The following is a 25,625-nucleotide window of genomic DNA, read 5'->3' on the forward strand; positions in this document are numbered from 1 at the left end:
TCCATTCAGTGAAGGAATCAATACATGAACCCGGTGATCGATAGATTCAACTGACAATTATATTTTTCTTTTTTTCATTGGAGATCTCTATTGTCAAACATTCCAAGTGTTCTTGACATATCTATTCAATTCAATTTTATTTGTATAGCCCTAAATCACAACAAGGTTGTCTCAAAGGGCTTTGCAGAGGCAATATGATACAAAATCAGAAACAGCAAATGAAGCAATGAAGATGAATACATACATTTCAAGTCCTGGGCATCCCCCATCCTTAGACCCTCCATGTCGGCAAGGAAAAACTCCAAAAACTCCAGAGTCTTTGGGAGAAAATGAGAAACCTTGGGAAGTACCACACTGAGGAGAGATCCACTCCCGGGACAGATAGGCAGGGAGCACCAGTACTGCTAATGGGAATTAGCAGGCGAAGTTACAGTCCGTAAAGATACATTGGAGTAAAGGAACAAGAAGAGGTCCATCTAGCCAGATGAGACGGGGGTAGCAACGAGGACATCCATCCAGCCAGGGGTCCGGACAGTCAGGAGGCTGCAGCTGAAAAAGGGGTGGGGGGAAAGGGGAGACCGGGTGACGAGTGATGAAGAGACTAGACAGATATTACCATATTACTAGATATTACCATTGGAAAATAGAAATTAAGTAAGACAAGTGGTACTGTAGGTAGAGTGAGAAAAAGGAGATAGAACTCAGTGGCTGTACTTCCCCCAGCATTATAGCTTCTAGTGCAGCTGTATCTGTTAATACCATACATTTAATTGATTTATGAATATATAGGGCAACTCCACCACCAGTTTTCTTTTCTCTATGTATTTTAATTCGTAATCATCCATAAGAAAATCAATACCTTTATCAATATTAAACCACGTTTCTGTGATCGCAATTATGCTGAAGGGGTGTGTAAATTGGTGCAGATAGTCTTTGGTAGAGCTGACATTTTTGTACATGCTTCTGCTGTTGAAATGTATAATTGACAGTTTTGCCCATTGAGTTGATATGATTTTCATACAGATCTTGTGTAAAAATAATCGCAATTGGTAACAGTAGAAGAAAAGAAATGATTGTCAGGATCACTTTCTATATTAGGGACTCTTTTGTTGGACTCGTTGGATTTAAAGGCCTCAAGTTCTATTTGTTTGTTCTGAAGGGTTCGCAGAAGTGGATCAATGTCGCTCTTATTCCTGAGTACAGTTCGTGTGTTTGATGTATCGTTCATAGTCATTGTATGCAGAGATGGTACCTGGTCTTGATAGGTATCAGTACTTTTCAAGCTCTTCAATATCTCGCACCATCAGCACTTTTGCTTCCTCAGGCGTTCCGTTCCATTTAATGTATATTTTACAATTGACTACCCACGTGTGTTGAATCTTGCGTTGCTTTTTAAGATACCTTGCCTTTTTGGCGATATCAGCATTCTTCCGTGTTAAGTGATCGTTCATATATACGTCGGTACCCTTCAACTTGCGACCTTGTTTCAGCAGCATTGTCTTGTTTTTTCGACTGATAAATCTCACGATGATGGCTGGCGGTCTGTCATTCCTCATCGGCATTGAGTGGCACGCCTCGATGTGCTCCAAGTCCAACGTTATTCCCTTGCTCCGAAGGTAAGATGCCACTTGTTGCTCCACCGAGTTTTCCTCCTGCTGGCTGGGTTCCCCGTCGTCCGTGGCCACCGCACGCGCATAAGTGCGCGGTCGGATCTTATAAATGACTTTCCAATATATGGATTTAAAATTAAGACGTTGCCGGTAAAATGTTGTCTGTAAAAGTTGTAAAGCAATAAAACAAACAACAAAAATGAATGAAATGAACAAAAAACATTTTTTGTAATGGGTAAAAAAAATATTTTTCAAAAAGATCATGTGACTAGTGTTGGGTTTTGTGTTGTTTTTTTCCTTAGTGTGACTTGTCTCTGTGATTACCCATTGATTTCACCTGTCGTGCCTGCACATAGTGAGTCCTCCTGTATTACCCAGCTGTTCCTCGTTGTCTCGTTACCCCTTGTCTGCATGTGTGTGTGTATAAAAGCACCCAGTTTCTTTTCAGTCCTTGTTGCGTCATTGTCAATGTAAGTGTCTATGTCAACGTCAAAGTCCATGTCAGGTTCTCATCAGCAGTATTCACGCCTATCCAAGCCCTTGTGTTCCAAGTGAGTTTTTGAAAAGCAGTCTTTTGTTAGTGACAGTTTTTGTTTGCCTCAGTGCCTTCTTTGGATTATCACAGCCTTTGTTTGTACTTTGTTTTTCGTTGGCTTTAATTAAATCATTTTTGCACCATTCATCTGCCTTGCCTACATTTCCCTGCATTTGGGTCCACCTTGCCCGCCCGCGCTCCCTGACAACTAGCACCTTAGAGACGGTCATTTGCTTTGCTAAGCCACCCCCAAAAAACACTGGAGGTCAGAAGAGGCAAGATGGATATACATCATTTTTTTCAAACCTAAGCTTTCAAAAGCGACAACAACTACTGAGCGAGAACCAAGAACTGAAGATGTGGACCATGAAACACCGGAGAGCATCGCCAAAATGGTGAGCGGAATTTCAGTTGGCTCCACTTCAGACGTTAACCCCCAAAAATGGAAACAAGGTAAAATAAAAATAAAAAGTTCATTTTCAACGTATTATTATAAATGATGTTCCTGGCTGAAATATTCAGCCAAAACAGATGCGGCGTCTACTTCTCCACGAGGTAAGACAGAAAAACGCACACACGCAGACGCACACACAGCTGGGATGCCTGTATGTACGAGCATGGGCTAAGCTACTATCGGAGCATATATCGTGTAAGTTGATTTTATTGCTGACACTGCGTTTCGGGGTCATCAACATTTTTGGCCCCTCTTGCCAGAAAAGTCAAACTCCACCTTATGGTTTTACCACGCGATACTTTTTACTTTGACTTGAGTAGATTTGTGATGAAACACAACTCTTACTCCACTACTTTGGGCTACACTAGTCATTACATTTTTCGTCTTTATTGTACATATTGACTTTATTCTCGCAAGAGGTGCCGACAGTGGCCGTCTCAGTTGTACCAATGAGACGTCGCAACAATAACCACATGACTCCATTATACGTTATAAGTAGCGGTAACAATGTTTGTTCTCCGCTAGAGGGCACTCATGCTCTGGGTGGTGATTCATCGTGTTGTTCTGGTCTGAATTTGAGGGTTTGTGTGTCATCTTTTTGGCCGGATAGGTTATAGTACAGTATGATAATGACAGTCCATCTACTAGTAGATGAAGTTGTGCTTTGAAAAAAATATATAACATTATTATTTTATTTTTTTTCATCAGACATTGTAAGCAGTTACTGACAAAGTTACTCCTTACTAGAGTATTCTTTTCAACGAATATTTTTTACTTGTACTTGAGGAATGTTTTGGATAACTACTTTTGCTTTTAACCACCTCAGGTCAGACCTCGAAAAACTCTTGAGTCTGGTCACTCGTACATCGAAGCGCCACTATTTTTGCTATTTGACTATCACTTCACCATTAGCAAATGGACTGGACGTTTGTCGCCGTCAATGACACAAAAACACGATCATTCAGAGGCAGCTCTGTGTGTTAATCTTGTCTGAACACAAAATTGGAATTGCCAGTGGGTCCAATGCGTGTCCATTGGCTCTTGATTCAACTCATCGTTGACCATAGCAAATTGAGCCAAGTCTTATCACCAAATTCACAACAACATTTGGAATGTCTTGCAGTCCTCTCCAGCATTTACCACCTACAATATATGCAAGCAGAAAGCTGTTGTGGTGAGAGTTAATACTGGCTCGGAATAAGACTGGTTTGGTTTAACAGAGGTCAGAGGGGGGGTTTGAATGACATGAGAAGGTAATCCCATGAAAACGGGAAGTGCGACTACAACAGTTGGCCGATATCCAACCTTATTCTGACCTACTAACGAGCACATGAAATCAACTAATTTTACAGATCAAAAATGTCATTTATTTACACACTGTGGTTATGATCTCCAATAACACTCCAAAGTCTATCTTTTTGTTCTTAGTATTTTACTCATTGCCTGCTATTGACAGCTGTAGACATCCAACTCATTTAAACTGGAAAGAATGGTTGTGAATGCTCATCTTTCAGTGTCATTGGCGACACTAGATATCCAATTCATTTTGACTGGAAGGGTTGGCAGTGGTCAGTCGCTGCTAGCCTCTCCTAGCCAAAATGGATATGGAGGTCTGGTGCCGTCAATGGCAACCATACGTTGTGTAAAAATGAGTGCCCTATATAGGATTAAAATTGCAAATCTTTTATTCAGGGTCAAGAAAATGAATGTTTAATAGTTAACACATTTTCTCTTTTTAAGAAATGAACTTCTGATGGAAGGGGGAAAAAAAAAAAAGCAAAAGTCACTGACCATCCATGTCAAAGTGTTTCCAGATGTCGATGAACTGGGCGGTTGTGAGCTCGGCCAGGTGCAGGTGAGGTTGCCGAGTCTGGGCTGCCATCTCGTCTCTCCCCCGTGGATTGGATGCACTTGCACGCAGGGCCGGCCCAGGCCACTTAGGGGCCCTAAGCAAAATAATGCCAAGGGGCCCATATTTTTGGCCCACCATTTCGTCACAGAGCACTGTGAAACCCATACATGCAATCCAACCCATACGTCCACATTTTGTATATTAATCAGATTTTGTTGCACTGCATACTCAAACTTCTCACCCCAAACGATTGCCAGTACTTACAGTAGATGGCGCCAAACCTTTTTCTGATTGGCATACTACTTGATAATAATGAAATGACTATATCTACGCTCTCCAGTCCAAATGCATATTATGCCAATATTTCGTTTTACTACAATCAGCGGAAGCCGTACATTTGCCGTTGCCGACAGGTGACAGCTTGCTCCGCTTTACTTGATTCGCTCCAGGCTTTTGCCCTGCAGCTAATGGCAATTACCAGTACGACATATTGACCAGCTCTGCTGACAACAGCGTTCAAGTTGGAGTGTCTTGCACAACAACAACAACAACATCAACAACATGCTCAATTACCGCGAAACTGTTGTAGGGCTGAAGCTACAGAATATTTTAGTAGTCGATTAATTGATGGACTAGTCAGTTGGAATAATCGAGTAATCAGATAAGGAACATGAAAAATTAAAATACCTGAGCTCAGCCTCAAAGAGTATATATAAATATATATATATATATATATATGTAATATACATATATATATATATATATATATATATGTAATATATATATATATATATATGTAATATATAGATACATATATAAATATTTTTTTAAATGAGGATCTATGTACAACAAAAGAACAATTGGCTAACTTGCATAGAGAAAGTCAGCTAGCATATAAATGCTATAAAATGCTAAAGTTTTTTTCACAATGCTCTTAACAAATGGTTCAGACACATATTCCCACAAAAAACGGCTAAATATACCTATAAACTAAATTATGAATGCATTAAAAAACATTAGCTCAAACAAAAACTTAGCTTACGTTGGTGTTAACAGGGAGCAGTTGGATTCAGCCATGTAAAAAGAGGCAGACCAGAGGGCAGTGTATCCACCCTAATCAATAAAAGTAAATGCAAACACTTTCAAAATAAACCATGACAACGCCACTTTCATTAAACGAATACTCGAAGCAACAACATTTAATTCGAATGTTTTTTCTAATCGAATACTCGAGTTCATCGATTAATCGTTGCAGCACTATACTGTTGTTTCTTTTCTTCTCCGATTTTCTTCTTTCCTTTCTCTGCTCCAGAGGGATAAATTCTCTTCCACATATCCGTGCATCTATTTTCCAAGCAAGTTTGAGCACCAATCATCGCAAAGCAGGTTTAACGTCACTCCCCAGGTTGCCAGATTGTAATGACAAGAAAATGGATGTTTGCATAGATCAACGGCAATGCGCGCCACATTATTCACGATGCTCTATTAACAACGTATAAAATGAGGTTTCCAGATTGGGGCCCCGCCCCCGAGTGGTCAGGGGCCCTAAGCAGCTGCATAGTCTGCGTATATGCTGGGCCGGCCTTGATCCTATCCTATTGTTTAGCCACAACTGGATTCATTACCTTGTTACTTTTAATCCTTCACACAGCCGCTGGAAACAAATGTTTTATCCATCTGCAGGCGACCATCGTGATTTTACAGCACTATTTGGGTGTGTGTCTGCCTTAAGGCAAAACACTACCGCTTTTGTCCAACGGCGTCGCTGAAATTGACTAAAACTGAACAGTTTCCAAGTGTTGCCATTGACAGCACTTAAACCTCCACTCCATTTGAACTGGAAGGGCTGGAAGCGAACGAACGTATTCGCTGTCCCCCTCCTTGTTCAAATGGAGTGGATGTTTACTAGTGACAAACAGATTGAAATTCACAGACAAAAAAAATAAACTAAATGATTGTACACGTACATGACAAAGCAGTACTAACAATGCATTTGTAATTGCAATCATTTTCTGGGAGAAATTGAGCATTAACTGACAGAATTGCATGGGTGCCAATACTTTTGGCCAGCAGTGTACGTCGGCTCCTTCATTGATGATGTGAGTATGCGTTGTAAAGTGAATTAAAGTCGCTGCACATAGACTGTGAACATTCCTCACAATGCTTGGTGGAGAAACAGTTGTGTTGATGTCTTTTTGGGTCCGTTTTTTTTTTCCGATCGTACACAATCGTGATCTAGTTTTTATCGGCCATGACTGTTTGCTTGGATGACCAAACGTCCTCTTTGCCCGGACATGTCCACTTTTCACGTCCTGTCCGTTGCATCCGGCCTGATTTATAAATTTGTGAAAATGTCGGATTTTCATGATTTTTCACGGGAACAATTTGAGGAGAATCGCCTGCCTGCGTTGACGTGGCTCCTACTAGTAGTGTGAGAAGTAGTAGTTCTGAGAGACGTTTATGCTGTTGTATTGTGTGTCGATGTGCTGACTTTATGCAATAATATGGGCCATCAGTTGACCCTTTGCGGTGCGTTGCTGCCACCTGCTGGTCAGAATAATTCGCGGCATCTGTTTTTTTTTGTCACGGTTTTGCCCATAAGCTCATTCACTTTCACAGTGCGGTTGTCTAGCGGTAGCATTGACACTCGTGAATGCTTTCGGTTACGTTTCTGCCTCGGAAACAAATGTCTAAGTATTTTATGTGTATAATAACATATGGATGGGCAGTGTATGTATACCTAAGTGGTGAAGGGTCACATGTACAAAACTTCTTAAGTTGTGGTGTCTTGTAGAGGCCAGCCAATCGGAAGGCCACAGTGCATTGTGGGTTGAATCGTTATTTTGAGTGTACACTTATTGTAAACAACTGAGCAGTGAGAATCGTCTTTGCTTTCATCATTGTCTTTGATAAATGGGACACTCGTGTTGTTTGAAAGGCGATAATTCAGTACATTTATTTATTCCATGGACAGCACAGAGCTCTCCTTTGCTGCAGCAGTTATAAAGTACGAGGAGTCGGGTCAATGTGCGCATGGACTCATTTTTCCGTTCAAAATTAAGGCGATAAAAAAAGGGCAATTCAACAGAAAATTGCTCAGCTCTTTCAGAGAGAGGAAAGAATTGAAGAGGCTTATTTCATTAAATTTTGTTACATTTGTTAGATGGGGAGGTTCAGAACATCTTCCATGTCAATGTGCGATCTTCAAAATACATTCCATTTCACTGTAAGTCATTTGTATTTTTTGTGACATGATTATTTGACAAAAAATTTTCACAATTGTAATTCTATGTTCTTTCGGAGTTCAATTTTTGCATTTAGACGTGAGGAAATGAGGGAAAATAAAGAGATAGAGGTTGGGAGAGGTTGGGGTTTCTGCTATTTTATTAACTGTTACATTGAAAAATACAATTTTGAATGAAAATCAACTTCTCATGTTTACCTTGTGATAGGATGTGTAATGCAGTAGCCTAATGCATGTGTAATACCGTTTTATTTTTATGTGTGTAAAAAAAAAATTCTGGCTCCGTTCATGTCGGGGAGTTCCAGCAATGAATTCTAGCCACTTTCCCCTCTGGCGGTCACCCTAGTTAAGAGCCGTCATGGCGTCAACATCCTGAGAAGAAGCAGCACCTCCCATTTTACTGCGCTGGCAGCCTCAAATCAGCCTGACGTTGGTGACTGTCACATCATCCTCCACCAACAGCCTGTGGATATCTTGCAGATCATAACCATCATTCTCGTATTCCACCTCAAAGTCGTTGCCGACGGCCAAGCGGAAAATGTCGTCGCCGCACTCGATGGTCATCTGTAAAAGAATGCATGATTAGTCCAGCCGACGTGAGAAGAAGCTCCAACCACCTCAATTTTTTGTAATTTGATGGTGTGCCTAAAATGACATAATGACCTCAAAGTCGCTTCCGGCTGCGAAGGGGAAGGAGTCCTTTTTGACGATCTTGTTGACATACTTTCCATCAACATGACTCCCGATGCGGGTCAATAGCTCAAGGTCCCCATCTTTGAAATCAACTTCGATGCGCATCGGGGTGTCTTCACCGTGGCCCAAAGATAGGTGGACGATAAACCTGCAATACAGACAGGTAGTTCTTGTAACAGCGAACCTAACACAACGTGGGGGAATGGTGACAATTACTTGGTTGGGTTCGGCTTCACTTTTCCTTGGATGACGATGATGCAGCCAGCGTATAGACGCTCTTTGAACAGCACTTCGGAAACTTCCTGCACGCACACATAAAGGCAGCGTGAAATTGATATATCAGTCAAGCGCTAATCGCTATGGGCAACCTCCAGAACATGCCAACTACAACTCATACAATCGTCAACTCACCTGGTACACATCCACTTGGAGGTTGCAAGTGCCTTTAATGCCGTTGTACATAATCTCATCGCTATCTGGTATTGAAACAAACATCAACCAAGGTAGGACACATGAGATTTGACATTAAGATTTTAAGTGTGAGTGAGCACATTGCATATTAGGAAGCCATGAATCTTCCCAGCTAAATAATCAGCACACCATGTGATCCTGTGCTCCATCGGTAGACCACATTCAAGCTGCGTCCGCAACACGGTCACGTTTCACAGATGTATATGAGCGCAGAACACTTGCAGCCTCGGAGTCAGAAGTATGATAGTGCACAATTTGCCAACTAAGCAAATGTATTTGATTGATAGGCAGCTAATAATGATGCCTGAATCTCTCAGAATGGAAAAAGTATTAGTGGTACAAGTAGGCCTCTATTATCAATCGTATGCAAGCTCATTCTTAAAGTAGACGAAAGACTAACTGAACTATATGAGGGGCCGTACAAGACATTTTTCATTCTGGCCCTCACACACACATACATTCTCCATTCACATACATATTCACCCTCACACACATATATTCTCCTCTCACATTCATATATTATTCACTCTCCAAACTACGGCCCGCCTCCACATTCGGTCCGGCCCCCTGAACAATCAATTTCTTTTTTTTCCAATAGTGTTATTTATTTCCTGGCTTTTTTCTGTGAAGAACCCAGAGGGCTATTTGGTTATTATCTATTTAATTAATAGTGATAATATTATATTATGTTGAGGTAATTATCGAGGTTTGATTGATTAAATATTTGCTTGGTTGATTGAATATTTGCTTGTGCTCATACATACCATAAATACATAATGCCATATTTTTCTTACTTATATAACCAGTAAATGATTATTGCTTGCTATACCAGGTTGTAGTATAATGCTTAAGTGTTACAAAGGGTAAAAGGGGGTCGGGATGACAACTATTTTGCTTCATGGCCGCATCATTGCGTAACTAGACCTTCCGAGGCATCTTCAGCACCTGGCGTCTGGACTTCCGTCTAGACCTTCGAGGACAATTTTCCATCCATGGCCGCAGCGTTGCATAACTGAAGTGTCTGGATTACATAAGATCTTGCTTCCACATGTGTATTCACTTAGTTCCACCTACATGCACACACATATCCAATCGAAAACCACATGGGTGTCTCCAGCTTGCTCTCCCCTCCCTTAGGGCGACATCCATCTTTGTTTAGGACAAACCCCTAAATAAAATACCAAGGAGGATATTTTTCCTCGAGATCAATTTTGGTGACTCACGAGTCACATGTTGCTCTCCTTGGCCAAGAAAACTGAGTGTCTTCTCTCCTTATGTCTACCTAAAGATCTATTTTTGAACTTGACATATTATCTTTATTTTATATTATTAATTTTATTTACTTTTGTTCCGTGAAGAATCCAGAAAGGGTTATTTGATTGTGGCTTTCTGAAAAACAATTCATTTTTGCATTTAGGCACTCCTGCAATCGTCACACTTTTTCTGTTACAAACTGACCCGGCCCCTCATCAGAGAAGGGAAAAGTTATGTGGCTCTCACAGGAAAAAGTTTGAGAATCCCCTGCTCTAATCGAAAGCACAGTGTAGTATAGTTGGTGCACACCAACAGAAGGCGCCAACTCACCTTGGCATCGCTTGCAGATGTAACGTCTAAGGGAGGTGCAGGAGAGGTCGTTCAAGCGACCTCGACGTCCCCCCATCTCAACACAGTCTTCATTTTGGAGGTTAGGCTCACCTGCATCCCAGAGCCTGCACAGAAGTACCTTTCATACCGAGATCCTGCTATAAAACAACCTTTCGGCAGCTGCTCTGAAGCTCATCCCTAGTTGAGCATCAGTCGCATTTACAAATCAAGTGCAAAAAAAAAAAAAAAAAAAAAATCAATACATGAAATTATCCTTAAAAATATATAGTTAAAAAATATATATATATGATTTTGCTCAGTAAGAAGATTTTTTTTGTAATGATCACGTTTATTTCTTATAAGTGTGTTTCTTAGATGGACTTTTAGATGGAATTTTGTAAACCAGTGAAAAAATAATGGATATATGGGAATCAGTTTCTCATTTATGCCTCGTTTCACTGTAATGCAGTAATGCATGTGTGAAACCTTTCATTCATTCCATTTCTGAGCCGCTTATCCTCAAGAGGGTCACGGCTGGAGCCAATCCCAGATAACTGTGGGCGGTAGACGGGGTACGCGCTGAATCGGTTACCAGCCAATTGCAAGGCATAAGGAGACGAACAACCATTAGGCGAGGTACGCGCTGAATCGGTTACCAGCCAATTGCAGGGCACAAGGAGACGAACAACCATTCGCGCGCACACACTCGTACCTAGGGACAATTTAGTGTGGTCGATTAGCCTACCATGCATGTTTTTGGGATGTGGGGAAACTGGAGTACCCGAAGAAAACCCAAGCAGGCATGGGCAGAACATGCAAACTCCACACAGGAAGGCCAGAGCGTTTTTCAAAAAACCCTTGATCCCAGGACTGTGAGGCCGACGTGCTAACCACTGTGTGTGTGTGAAACCTGTTGTGTTTTATTGTGTGCTCTATTTAAAACTGTGCGAAAAGCACAACCACCCCCCCCCCCCCAAAAAAAAAGGGCTCCGTGCCTACCCTTATGTCAGGGAGTTCCGGCAAGATATTCTACGCCGTTAACACACACGCGCGTAACGTAAACGTTGAAGGACTGTGATTGGTCTGCTCTTTTTCCGGTTCAGCACAACACCGCCGCCATTTTCAAACATTCGCACACGTCTTCTGTGTTGCCCACGCGTCAACATTTGTTGTTCAGTATTGATTAGCTGCAGCTGCAAATACACTCTTTTCGGTTGCGCAAAATTGTTCAAGCCCACACCTCCTCTAGTGGCATGGTGGTGAGTTACAGAGCAAAGTGTTCCCGTGACGCAGAAGTTCAAGTGCGCAATGACGGCGTAGGGCAGGCTTCACTAAATCCGGACCTCGGTGCCACTTTTCCTGTCGTGTTTTCCATGTCTCCCTCCTCCAACACACCTGAATCAATATAATCAGGATCATTATCAGGCTTCTGGAGAGGTTGCTGATGACATAATCATTTGATTCAGGTGTGTTAGGGGAGAGAGACGTGGAAAACACGACAGGAAAAGTGGCACCGGGGTCCGGTAGTGTTGTATCGGTCGCGAATGATTCGTTCTTTTTGAACGAATTGTTTGGGTGAACGAGACCGAACTAATCACCATCTGCACTGATTCGTTCTATGAAGTTGGTGCTTGTTCACTGCGTGGGAGGGCGTTGAGCAAGCGGCAGCGTCTTCTGACATCGCACACGACCAATCAGACGCCAGCCTCATCGCGGGCAGGGGAGGGACCGGAAACAGAATCAGGGCGTATGTCACTCACTTCCACGTGTGGCCAATAAGCAGCCAGCGTGCAGGCAAGGGGGCAAGACTGAGTTTTGTCACTTCCCGTTCAGTGACTCGGTCCTCCGGTTCCTGACCTAGCTTGCTGCTAACGTGACTTTCCAGTAATGACTATGCGGTGAACGAATCAAAAAATGAAAGGAAAGGACTTTGTCACATATTTGTTAACGTGGAGCCTATCAAATGCAGCTCAAAAAGACAAAAACACCACACAAATCTAGCGAGCATGGTTTAGTGTACTACTTTTCTCAACAGACTCGGGACTACCTATTACGACATACTATCAAATTTACAGTAATTTAAAACACGGGTAGCTACGAGGCAAGCAAAAGCTGAGCTGCGGTCGCGTGACGGCAATGAAGGGGGCAAAGAACTGTCACTATATGGAGGCTTCATGGCAGCGATATTTACCTCATATGTGCACAGAAAAAAAGAATAGTATGATCACCATAATACTGATTTGCAATGAAACGGTATACACATGTCCATTTTTTCCAAGTGTTTTATTTTTTTTTTCCCATGTCAGGTGTTGGTTGGTTTGACAAATTATGTCAATCCGTCCATCATGTGCTACTCAAGCGCCCCACAACAACGCACATGGACACGGGAGATGTCGCAATATGTCTACATTTTTCTTAACAGACTAATGAGAGTAGAAAGGCGATATCGTAAAGAGCAAACAATTATTTCTCGTCAGCATTTGACAATCTGAGATGCGGGGACGACAGGGGAGCTGACCGGATTATTTTATTTATTAATACCAGTGCAAAACGTCAATACGATCACCATAATACTGATTTGCAATGAAACTGTATATACATGTCATTTTTTTCCGAGTGTTTTATTTTTTTCCCCCGTGTCAGGTGTTGCTTGGTTTGACAAATTATGTCAATCCGTCCATCATGCACTACTCAAGCGCCCCAAAACAACGCACGCGGACACGGGAGATGTCGCAATATGTCTACATTTTTCTTAACAGACTAATAAGGGTAGAAAGGCGACATCGTAAAGGGCAAACAACCATTTCTCGTCAGCATTTGACGATCTGAGATGCGGGGACGACAGGGGAGCTGACCGGATTATTTTATTTATTAATACCAGTGCAAAAATTCAGTACGATCATCTTAATACTGATTTGCAATTAAACTGTCAAATATCAAAATGCAGTATTGTCTTTATTTCAGAGCAGCACATTCGAAAACTAGCTATTTACACTTATAGTTTTAACAATAGTGACTAAAAATAATAGTGATGAGCATGAAAACAAAAATACAACAGAGTGAGAGGTAAATATGTGTTGGTCGTTCCATTTAGAAATTAAACTTTCGATTTATTTTTATTTTCGTGACAGCAAGCATGCTGCGTTGGCTGGTAGCAGGCTAGCAGCAGCATTGTATATGTGATCGAGAACATGCTAAAGAAAGTCCGTGCGCCCCCGACCCCAAACCCCCACTCCTCCCACAAAAGGAAAATGTTTAACCGTGTCCTAAATCGAAATGCAAGCACGAGCCATGATTTTGAGCCCATAGAACTAGGACAGACGACGCGGAAGTTCTCCCTCGCTTTTGCAGCAGCGGGTGGGAGGGAGACGAGGCTGTCTGTGAAAGCAGAATGATATTGCCTGTCACTCATTACTGAAACTACGACGAGTGGTCAATGTGCAAGAGAGGGAGGGACCAAGAATGTCACTTCCCGTTCAGTTATACTGCGAAGCGGTCTTTGGTGATTCGTTCGGCAACGTCACTTCCCGTTCAGTAACCGAACGATTCATTTGGACGGGGAGGGAGATGAGGGGGGCGAACGATTCGTTGAACGATTCGTTTGAACGAATCTTTTTACTGAACGATCCGGAATGGATTCGTTTACTCAAGTGAACGACAGATCCCGTCACTAGGGTCCGGATTTAGTGAACCCTGGCGTAGGGCCTACGGCGTCGCTCCGCTGTCACCGGAACGCAGAAGCATAAATCAGCCTTGACTAGAACCATTCTTCTTAACAAAACGGCCTGTCAAAAAACATTTCAGAAATTCTTTTTAACTAAACGGCCTGTTAAAAAGCAGATACGCTGAGGGATGTTATTTTGATCGATTCTGATTCGGTTGTGCTTTACCAATCATCTTATTGATAATAGCAGTCGCCACATAAGGCTGTTCAGTTCCCTATAAAGCAAAGAAGAAGCACTTTTCCTTGGGTGCAGCTGTCATTTTGGGTGTTATAGTGATGAGTGAGTAGGAAGTACCCAAATTTTACGTGTCTACATTACGCTTTCCTTATACTGCTTACGCTAGTTCTGATTTCAAAGGAGTTCCGTCAATCCACTTCCACGGGTATGGGCTCTTCAGGCCGATCCAGTAGTCAAAGCCATCGAGTTGTTCTTTCAACCAGTCCTGAAACAAATTGCATCAGTACTAAAGGGCACGAGAGACACTTAGTGAAAGGCCGCTCACCCTCTCCGCGCTGCTCCGGATTATCAGCAGGTGCCCCCCATTGGATGAACAGTAGCGTTTGGCATCATCCCAAGATTTAGAGTCATTGGCAAAGCAGTAACTATGTTGGTTGTTGAGCCGCCAGGGTGCCTGACAGCCCTCAGCAGACTTGGGCCGTCGAGTAGGCGATACAACCTTCTTATCAGGGCCCGTAAGAGGAGGGCCCGTAGCACGAGGGCCCGTAGTAGGAGCGACCGTAACAGGAGCTACCGTAACAGGAGGGCCCGTAGGAGGACGGCCCGTAGCAGGAGCGACCGTAGCAGGAGCGACCGTAACAGGAGGGCCCGTAACAGGAACGCCCGTAGCAGGATGGCCCGTAGCAGGAGCGACCGTAAGAGGAGGGCCCGTAGCAGGAGCGACCGTAACAGGAGGGCCCGTAACAGGAGGGCCCGTAGGAGGAGCGACCGTAGCAGGAGCGACCGTAGCAGGAGCGACCGTAACAGGAGGGCCCGTAGCAGGAGCGACCGTAGCAGGAGCGACCGTAGCAGGAGCGACCGTAACAGGAGGGCCCGTAACAGGAACGCCCGTAGCAGGATGGCCCGTAGCAGGAGCGACCGTAAGAGGAGGGCCCGTAGCAGGAGCGACCGTAACAGGAGCGACCGTAACAGGAGGGCCCGTAACAGGAGGGCCCGTAACAGGAGGGCCCGTAGGAGGAGCGACCGTAGCAGGAGCGACCGTAACAGGAGGGCGCGTAACAGGAGGGCGCGTAACAGGAGGGCGCGTAGCAGGAGGGCGCGTAGCAGGAGGGCTCGTAGGCCCGCAGCAGCGTCCTAAGGGCGTCAAGAAAAATATTCAAATAATATTTGATGATAGCAGTATTCAAAAAATTCAAAGAAAAGAAGAGCAAAACCGTTCATAATAAGTCTTTAAATAATAATGAAATCATTTTTCTAGTGGACCCTCTGCCCGTTTCACTTTTTCCTGTGATGTGATAATTTCACCACAGACCCCAGTCTCACCACCCAGCAGACGAGTGAGCTACCTGAAGGTGCTATTTTTAGCCTCCGCAATTGAGCGACGTTACGGTGACGTCAACTTCATGAAAAGACAAAAGCCCTCCGGGTCAGAAGAAAAAGAAAGAAGAGACCATAAACGTGAAGAAAAACAGAGGTTTGTTGTGATGATTTTTTTTCAACAGCATAAGCACGTAGACTTAGCGCAACTGCAAGCTAGCGGTTATTCACATAGAGTTTATATGACTTAGTGCTAAAGAAAGATTATACTGTATCATTAGCCAGGCTGTTGTTTTAGAAATATTTTCAGTATTCAGCCAGCTGTTGATTAGTTTCAGTTAAATTTACTCCCCCTCCAATTTTTGAGAAATTTGGACAAAGTCTATGGGGGACCCAAATTGTCTTGCTTACTTTCATGTGATGTGAACCACTTTTACCTTGTGTGAAATTTTGCCTTTCAAATAAATTTGCCTTGCCTAAAAAAGTGGCAAGGTTAATTATACAAATACACCATAAAATATGCATTAATAATTTCAAAGTTCTGTGGTATGGGGGACTAAAAGTGCCATGGATTTAAATGCAAACATTTGTTTTTAAATGTGTCATTAATTCATTAAAATGGCGATCACGTTCATGTAAAAAAAAAAAAAAAATTCAATAGGTATTTATTTGCTGTCTTATTTTATTTAATTCATTATTATTGAATAGTCCTGTGTAGTTGCAGTGCTTCAAGAATGTATTTTCTTTCAACTACGCCCATCAAAGATAGTGACCGGGTCCAATAGACAGGTACAGTAGGCTGCAAGACTTTAGGCGCTATCATGCTGGTTTGACAATGAGCAGCTATTTGACAAATATAATGTAAGATTCCACTTTCTTCTCTAGATGCTCTTCTGAAATATTTTCCTTCTGCCTCTGTACATTCTGGGCCATCTTTTACAGCGAACTTATCCACATCAGCACCAAGTCCAAGCCCACCAAGTCCAGGAAAGAAGTGCCCTTCCAAAACAACTGTCATATGAAAGTGCAATAGATGCTTTTGCATCAGTGAAGACAAGGTGAGTAAGGTTATAGGTCGAGGTGAAAAAAAGTTGCATTTTAAAGTGTTCGGTTTGTCTTTATATAGGTTTGTGTTGGTGGGGGGTGTTAATCATATTGTAACAACAATTGTAAAAGTCATCAAGATTGTGTTCAACTGCAGGTTTTTTGTTGTTGTTTGTTTTCCCTTCGGTCATTAAAAGTTCAATTATCCCTCCCCTTCCAGCACCTCAACCTATATGTATTCATGATCCAGATCAATTGAGATCACAGACAATGGTTTTGGAGCTAAGTTTCTGTTGTGTTGAAGCACATGTCTTTTGGACATTCTCTTCCTACGTTTGATACATTATGACAAAACACACACACAAGCACCACATACAAAATTATCCATCTCGCAATGTGAAACAAAACACCTGGAATGTGAAAAGTTGCATTGAAAACCTCAGTCCATGTAGAACTGTAACATATATGTATTTATTTTTTATTTTTTAATGTTAATTTTATTTATATATGAAAAAATACAATTATACATTAATACAAATCTATTGGGTTTATTGATAATTTATTGATTAAAAAAATCATTAAGATTATAATGGAATTTAAAAAAGTAGATATTTATTTATATCATAGGTAAATACTATGACCCTTTAGTATAAAACTAAAACTAACCAAAACTAAACTACAAGAGTATTTAACTGCCATTAGTCAATATTTAGTATTATATATTTAGTGTTATTATATTTAGTAATAATAATACTACTAATAATATAGTATTATATAATACTATAAAATTAAATTAAAAAATAAATTATTATGAATTTATTAAATTTATTATTATTAAGTTATTAAAATTATTATAATAAAATTTAATAGTAATATTTAGTGTTATTTTTTTAATTCATAATAATTTTAATAGTTTTAAAATAGTTATATATATACATTTGTATTAATGTATAATTTTGGTTCGTTTAGCTTACTACTGACAACAACAGAAGTGCGCTTATTCTTAACTGGGAGGACTGGCTATGGATTCTCACGTTTCTGTGCCAATGACGGTGCTAGACGTCCAATCCATTTGCAGCCTTCCAAGGCAAACCGAAGTGAATTTCCAAGGCAAACCGAAGTGAATGTTTCAGGTTTTCAGTCAGTGGCGGTCAGTGAGTTAAATGAGTGGTATATCAATGCTTAAAGTCAGTCGTTAGTTTTAAATAGGCTTTACTACACCCTTTTTTCAAAAGTTCACAGTCGGATCAGAAAGTGTCTCAAAACCGCGGATGTATAATGTATTGTTTCCATTGTTTCAAATGAGACTGACAGTTTGCTTAATATGTCTAGTAATCTGACAAGTATACATTTCCCCGAGGTGGGGCCAATAAAATGCCCTTTTATATTGATCCCCTAATGATCTGAAGAAACAAATCCAGTCCCAACAACGTTTGCAGTGAACCTTGAAGTCAAATAAAAACGTGAACTCACCAAGCGAAGCCCAAATGCCAAGCACGGTCAACGCTTGGAAAAGGAGCGATTGTGCCTTCTTCATCTCTCAGGTCCAGATAGAAGATCAGCCAGATAAACTTCAGAGGAGAATTTAATACGACGCAAGCCTCTTTCGCTCTGTGACAGACACACAAGCTTGACTACGTCACGCACGCACGCACGCACGCACGCACGTCCAACGACACAAAGGCTGGAGGATGACGCTCTAAAGAACTCGTGCATCAAAAGAAAACAAACATACAAACAAAGAAGAATTCGTGCATCAAACACGTCTCAACGTCACGTGGAACATTTGGAAATTAGGGTCGTACTAGTGATGGAGAAACCTTAGCTTTCTGAAGCAGTAAATATATATCAAGCAACGTGTCGAAATGGTTCATTCAGTGTTATGAAGCATTTGCCACGAATCAGTGTGGTGAGTCACGACAGACGACACTGCTTCACCGCTGCTTTCTGTACCGCTGAAGCAAATGTGTTGAGATGGTTCCGTGCTACGAGGCATTTGACACAATTCAGTGTGGTGACATCTTCTGGACAAAAATATATTGAATTTTCATCTAACCAAATGACCAAGTGTCATCTGAACAATGAAACCTGTGGGTGGTATGGTGGTTATATACTATGTCTGATGTGCGAGCAGTAGTGGGTTTGACCACTAGCCTGAAATGTATTCTTTATTCTTCCCCCAGATTAATAAAAAAAATAAATAATAATAATAATAATAATGAAAACAAACAAACAAAAAAAAGCTGTTGTGTTACTTTTAAATGAAATACGCAAATGCTTGTGCAATAGGGAACTCTTGATGGTAGGTGTATAGAATGCTAGTGACACTGGGATGGGGATTTGGGTGATTCACACATTTTTATTTAAAAACAGAATCATCTCAGCAGCATTTGGTTTCAGCCGGTTCCTCTTTTTGCTAATGACCTCTCCAGCTTTTGAGAATATTCTCTCACATGGCACGAACAAATATACAAACTGACAGATAGACAAACAAACACAAAAACTGACAAACAGACAGACACAAAAACAAACACAAAAACTAAATTGTGTGTGTGTGTGGGGGGGGATGCGTGGGTGTGTGTGTGCGTGTACTATGGCGAGAGGCTGACGTGACTGACCTGAAAAGAAACTGCTTTTCTGTACTGTTTCTCTTTTTTATTTACCAGCTTTCAATTTAACATGTTTAACAATTGTACATGCAGTCTAAACATTAAGTATATGAAAATGTCTTGTAAACAATAAGAATTCAAGTTTGAACATTTATAACAGCTAGTATGACTTGAACAACATTATACAAATCAATACGACGACTGTGCAAACATGTCATTGTAACACAAATGACATACGACTTGAACAGTACACTTCAAACAGACAACTTATTGTTCATGGCTGATGTGACATTATTACTTTTTGCTTTTTACTTCAATGTTTCTGTGTTTTTTTCTTCTTCTTTTTTTCAGAGCATTTTTTTAAATACATGCACGCACACATGCACCCCCACCACAGAGACACACACGCTAAAGCTATATTGCTCTTATGCCAATGAAGCGTTTAAGATTTTATGATGGCAGTAATGACACAGAATAAAGCAAGCACATACAGAAAAATAGCGGTGGCCATTAAATGGTGATATTATAAGCCCCACTGTTGGATTATAATTTATGGTGAATGCTTTACCATCATAAAAGCTGTCAAAGAAATCACACACACACACACAGATACAAAATAACGCGATATACTAATTGCTAGATGCAGTCGGTGCCCAATCCACTCATTAAGTTCAGCCGTTTTGACAAGGTTAGAGCCGCTATCAGACTCCCATCACGTTCATTTGTAGCGTTAGCCGCTAGCGTCAGCCAGTAGAAAGCAATAGAAGCACTCTCTCATGAAATCGTGAAGAAAGCGGGTGAAAGCCCGCCTGGAGGCCGCCAAGAGTCTACTTAATGTCGGGTGAAAGTTTGGCTAAGCTCCCTTAAGCCCGACTCCATCACGTTTGCTTGTAGCATTAGCCGCTAGCGTTAGTCTACTGGGCTGCTGTTTGCTTGATTTCCTGATAACCACGTGACTTCACATGTAAACACACTGACTGCTTTCTTAAAGGGGAACGAACGTAGCCGAACAACACGGCGTCAAAGCGGGATGAAAAGACTATATTTACTTGTTTTATTAAATGACCAAATTTACCGACATGGTCAAAATTACGTCGGTCATCGTGAAGAATTTTGTTAACGGTCAATTTTTGGTAAACCGCCTGGCTCTGCGGAAAACTCATTTGGGTACAATGCAACAGGTATTTGGATCTGTCAGGACATCTGGTATTGAATGAAAGAGCTACTGTTCGTCTATGTACTGCCCAAAAATTACGTCTTTATGGTACAACAGACGTTATGGCCAACACATATCAAGGGGACGCCGCGTCCCCAATTTTACTACGCAGAGTGTAAAGAGTTCATTCTTGGATAATTGTGAAAAAGTGATCATCCGGGATGGAGGATCGAGCCGCTACTCCTCCGCATTGTGAGGAGCCAGCTGAGGGGGTTCGGCCATCTGGTTTGGATGCGTCCAGGAGGCTTCGCTGAATGTAAGCCAATGTGGAGCTTTGCTCTCATACAAGAAATATATTTAAGGAACTTTTCCAGCGTTATTTCGTTGTGTAAATGCATTTATAATAATCACAAAAATATGTAGACTATTTAAACATTTAGAAAGATGCGGATTTTTTTTTCTGCCAGCTCGAAGAGATTAAAATAAATGTCAAATCCACCGATAGAACAGACACACAAATATAAAAGATATAAATGTTTATTGAATATGCATCTAACGGTATTGTTTAACTGAAAATTCATTGCAAAAGAGAGGCTTTAATTTTTTTTATTATTCATTGTCACAAATGTGATCACACAGAACGCAACCATGCATCTCATCCCCGCATTTCCTTCTTCTCCTGAGTCCTCCCAAATATAACATAAAATTGACGGCGGGGGGGTCAGGCTCTGGGCCTGCAAATCAAGTGAATTGATCAGGCTCGGGCGGGGTTGGGCTGGATTTTTTTAGGCCCAATCTAACCTCTACTCTGACGATGTTCAAAGGACATACATATTCATACAGTCAATGGGACTAAACATATATCACCCTGCTTTATGTGGTAATGCACGATAAATTATTTCTTACACTTAACGTACCAAATCTTATTTTATTGTCCTGACAGCAGACTTTATTTCTTTTCATGTACATAAGTAAACTGGCATATTGACGCATTCACAAATCACACGATCTGTAATTCGCTGCCAACAGACCAGTCGCGCTCTACTCGCTGGAGCGGTGTTGGATTTCGCGGTGAGGGTGGCTTTTAATTCTTCATAACTCCGCATTACTATCGCGCATTCCTCCTCCGTGAAGTAAGGTGCCCGTGCCATCGTCACAAGTAGTTTTTGACTCTGGTCTCCGCCCCCTTTTATGTGAACGCGCAGTAACTCTGATTGGGTTGACATAGGTTCGACTAATCAACCTCATAACTAGCGTCGTAGCACTGATTGACCACAAACTAGATAACCAGGTTTCGTCAACTCCGGTTAGCCGCTGGTAAGCAGGATTACTTCAGTACAGTACAGTACAGTACAGGCCACTGGCATTCACAAAGTCACGATCAAAATCAGTGACGTGCGGTGAGGTTCATGGTTGGTGAGGCACTGACTCCTTTAGTGTCCGATTTCCAAATATATAAACCAAAAACGGTAGCTTATTCAATTGGCTACTGGTTATTTCATATCTCATCAGCATTCTTCACAAAACACGCACACACGGTACATATTATCGATACGTAAAAGTAAGAAAATAGCATGCATTTGCTCTACACCCTCAATGTGTTGGTCGTCGCAATTCTATAATTCATGCAACATAAATGAGAGTAAAGAGTGGTGTACAAAACCACAGAATTCAATTCTGACCTTTAGTGAAATATTCAGTTGTTTTTAAAACTTTTAATTCTGATACTTTAATCAATTTATTACAGATTGCTAAACAAAAAGTGTGAAAAAAAAACAAAGAATATTTTATTTAAGGCCAAAATTTAGTTTTTAAATATTCTATTGTATTTTTCTTGGTCTAAGCTCTTTTTTTTTTTTTTTTTAATTTTTTTTTTTTTTTTATAAGATTGAAATGAAAACTGTTTGTGGTCTTGCGCCTGTCCTTCACCACAAAAACCGGCGTTACTTTGGAAGGGCATAGGTTTGGTCTCAACATTCGTAGGGACGATATAACAGCATAACCTGCATGTAGGTACACTTTTTGCTGGGGACGGGACATTAATTAGACCAAACAGATTGGATGAAGGGGGCAAAGGGCCACATTTCTCATGTATATGAACCTAATTAATTAATAGGCAAAATGATCAATGCAAAATAAATCCTTATCTTCTGATAATAACTTTTACGTGCATTGGTTCAGATGATACACTGTTCGATTCAAAGGTTTAGTTATTGTTGGGTAAAGAGACATACTATACATTATACATTATACATAATGAATCAATATTAAAATCTCCACAGATGAAGAATTTTTTTTTGCTTAATAGTGGAAAACAATTGGCTCATCCATTCAGTGAAGGACTCAATACATGAACCTCGTGATTGATAGATTCAACTGACAATTATATTTTTCTTTTTTTCATTGTAGATCTCTATTGTCAAACATTCCAAGTGTTCTTGACATATCTATTCAATTCAATTTTATTCGTATAGCCCTAAATCACAACAAGGTTGTCTCAAAGGGCTTTGCAGAGGCAATGTGATACACAATCAGAAACAGCAAATGAAGCAATAAAGATGAATACATACATTTCGAATCCTGGGCATCCCCCATCCGTAGACCCTCCATGTCGGCAAGGAAAAACTCCAAAAACTCCAGAGTCTTTGGGGAAAAAATGAGAAACCTTGGGAAGTACCACAGTGAGGAGAGATCCACTCCCAGGACAGATAGGCAGGAAGCACCAGGACTGGAATTAGCAGGCGAAGTTACAGTCCGTAAAGATACATTGGAGTAAAGGAACAAGAAGAGGTCCATCTAGCCAGATGAGACGGGGGTGTGACTTGTCTCTGTGATTTCACCTGTCGTGCCTGCACATAGTGAGTCCTCCTGTATTACCTAGCTGTTCCTCGTTGTCTCGTTACCCCTTGTCTGCATGTGTGTGTGTATAAAAGCACCCAGTTTCTTTTCAGTCCTTGTTGCGTCATTGTCAATGTAAGTGTCTATGTCAACGTCAAAGTCCATGTCAGGTTCTCATCAGCAGTATTCACGCCTATCCAAGCCCTTGTGTTCCAAGTGAGTTTTTGAAAAGCAGTCTTTTGTTAGTGACAGTTTTTGTTTGCCTCAGTGCCTTCTTTGGATTATCACAGCCTTTGTTTGTACTTTGTTTTTCGTTGGCTTTAATTAAATCATTTTTGCACCATTCATCTGCCTCGCCTACATTTCCCTGCATTTGGGTCCACCTTGCCCGCCCGCGCTCCCTGACAACTAGCACCTTAGAGACGGTCATTTGCTTTGCTAAGCCCCCCCCAAAAAACACTTGAGGTCAGAAGAGGCAAGATGGATATACATCATTTTTTCAAACCTAAGCTTTCAAAAGCGACAACAACTACTGAGCGAGAACCAAGAACTGAAGATGTGGACCATGAAACACCGGAGAGCATCGCCAAAATGGTGAGCGGAATTTCAGTTGGCTCCACTTCAGACGTTAACCCCCAAAAATGGAAACAAGGTAAAAAAAAAAAAAGTTCATTTTCAACGTATTATTATAAATTATGTTCCTGGCTGGAAATAGCCAAAACAGATGTGGCGTCTACTTCTCCACGAGGTAAGACAGAAAAACGCACACGCTCACACACGCAGACACACACACAGCTGGGGTGCCTGTATGTACGAGCATGGGCTAAGCTACTATCGGAGCATATATCGTGTAAGTTGATTTTATTGCTGACACTGCGTTTCGGGGTCATCAACATTTTTGGCCCCTCTTGCCAGAAAAGTCAAACTCCACCTTATGGTTTTACCACGCGATACTTTTTACTTTGACTTGAGTAGATTTGTGATGAAACACAACTCTTACGCCACTACTTTGGGCTACACTAGAGTCATTACATTTTTCGTCTTTATTGTACATATTGACTTTATTCTCGCCAGAGGTGCCGACAGTGGCCGTCTCAGTTGTACCAATGAGACGTCGCAACAATAACCACCTGACTCCATTATACGTTATAAGTAGCGGTAACAATGTTTGTTCTCCGCTAGAGGGCACTCATGCTCTGGGTGATGTTTCATCGTGTTGTTCTGGTCTGAATTTGAGGGTTTGTGTGTCATCTTTTTGGCCGGATAGGTTATAGTACAGTAATGTAATGACAGTTCATCTACTAGTAGATGAAGTTGTGCTGAGAAAAAAATATATAACATTATTATTATTATTTTTTTTCATAAGACATTGTAAGCAGTTACTGACAAAGTTACTCCTTACTAGAGTATTCTTTTCAACGAATATTTTTTACTTGTACTTGAGGAATGTTTTGGATAACTACTTTTGCTTTTAACCACCTCAGGTCAGACCTCGAAAAACTCTTGAGTCTGGTCACTCGTACATCGAAGCGCCACTATTTTTGCTATTTGACTATCACTTCACCATTAGCAAATGGACTGGACATTTGTCGCCGTCAATGACACAAAAACACGATCATTCAGAGGCAGCTCTGTGTGTTAATCTTGTCTTAACACAAAATTGGAATTGCCAGTGGGTCCAATGCGTGTCCATTGGCTCTTGATTCAACTCATCGTTGACGATAGCAAATTGAGCCAAGTCTTATCACCAAATTCACAACAACATTAGGAACGTCTTGCAGTCCTCTCCAGCATTTACCACCTACAATATATGCAAGCAGAAAGCTGTTGTGGTGAGAGTTAATACTGGCTCGGAATAAGACTGGTTTGGTTTAACAGAGGTCAGAGGGGGGTTTGAATGACATGAGAAGGTAATCCCATGAAAACGGGAGGTGCGACTACAACAGTTGGCCGATATCCAACCTTATTCTGACCTACTAACGAGCACATGAAATCAACTAATTTTATAGATCAAAAATGTCATTTATTTACACACTGTGGTTATGATCTCCCCCCCCCCCGTGAGTCATCACCTTATCGTGGTGGAGGGGTTTGCGTGTCTCAATGATCCTAGTAGCTATGTTGTCTGGGGCTTTAAGCCCCTGGTTGGGTCACCAATGGCAAACAGGTCCTAGGTGAGAGGCCAGACAAAGTATGGCTCAAAAAGACCCCTTATGATGAGCAACATTAATGAACCCCAGTTTCCCTCGCCCGGACGCGGGTTACCGGGCCCCCCCTCTGGAGCCAGGCCTGGAGGTGGGGCTCGAAGGCAAGCGT

The 25,625-nt window shown here is 41.4% G+C and overlaps 1 protein-coding gene and 1 long non-coding RNA gene across 9 annotated transcripts in view; one reads left to right on the forward strand and one right to left on the reverse strand.

Annotated features, from left to right (window-relative positions):
• The window catches only part of LOC130926939 (uncharacterized), a 9,999-nt gene extending 8,776 nt beyond the window's left edge, over positions 1-1,223 (forward strand). For all 8 annotated transcript variants that reach the window (XR_009066313.1, XR_009066311.1, XR_009066309.1 and 5 more), the window contains one exon: positions 1-1,223. This exon is cut by the window's left edge and continues 2,506 nt beyond it. This is a non-coding gene — a long non-coding RNA (uncharacterized LOC130926939).
• A 6,594-nt stretch (positions 1,224-7,817) lies between these two features.
• LOC130927341 (collectin-12-like) lies at positions 7,818-18,347 on the reverse strand. The gene is made up of 8 exons (XM_057853110.1): positions 18,180-18,347; positions 14,671-15,479; positions 14,507-14,610; positions 10,444-10,568; positions 8,800-8,864; positions 8,605-8,690; positions 8,359-8,536; positions 7,818-8,259 (listed from the first exon to the last, which is right to left on the reverse strand). The coding sequence occupies exons 1-8, from the start codon at positions 18,241-18,243 to the stop codon at positions 8,110-8,112; spliced, it is 1,581 nt and encodes a 526-aa protein (XP_057709093.1). The 5' UTR covers positions 18,244-18,347; the 3' UTR covers positions 7,818-8,109.
• Between the last annotated feature and the right edge of the window lie 7,278 nt (positions 18,348-25,625).

Source organism: Corythoichthys intestinalis, chromosome 1 (genome assembly GCF_030265065.1).
Source record: "Corythoichthys intestinalis isolate RoL2023-P3 chromosome 1, ASM3026506v1, whole genome shotgun sequence".
Taxonomy (NCBI): domain Eukaryota; kingdom Metazoa; phylum Chordata; class Actinopteri; order Syngnathiformes; family Syngnathidae; genus Corythoichthys; species Corythoichthys intestinalis.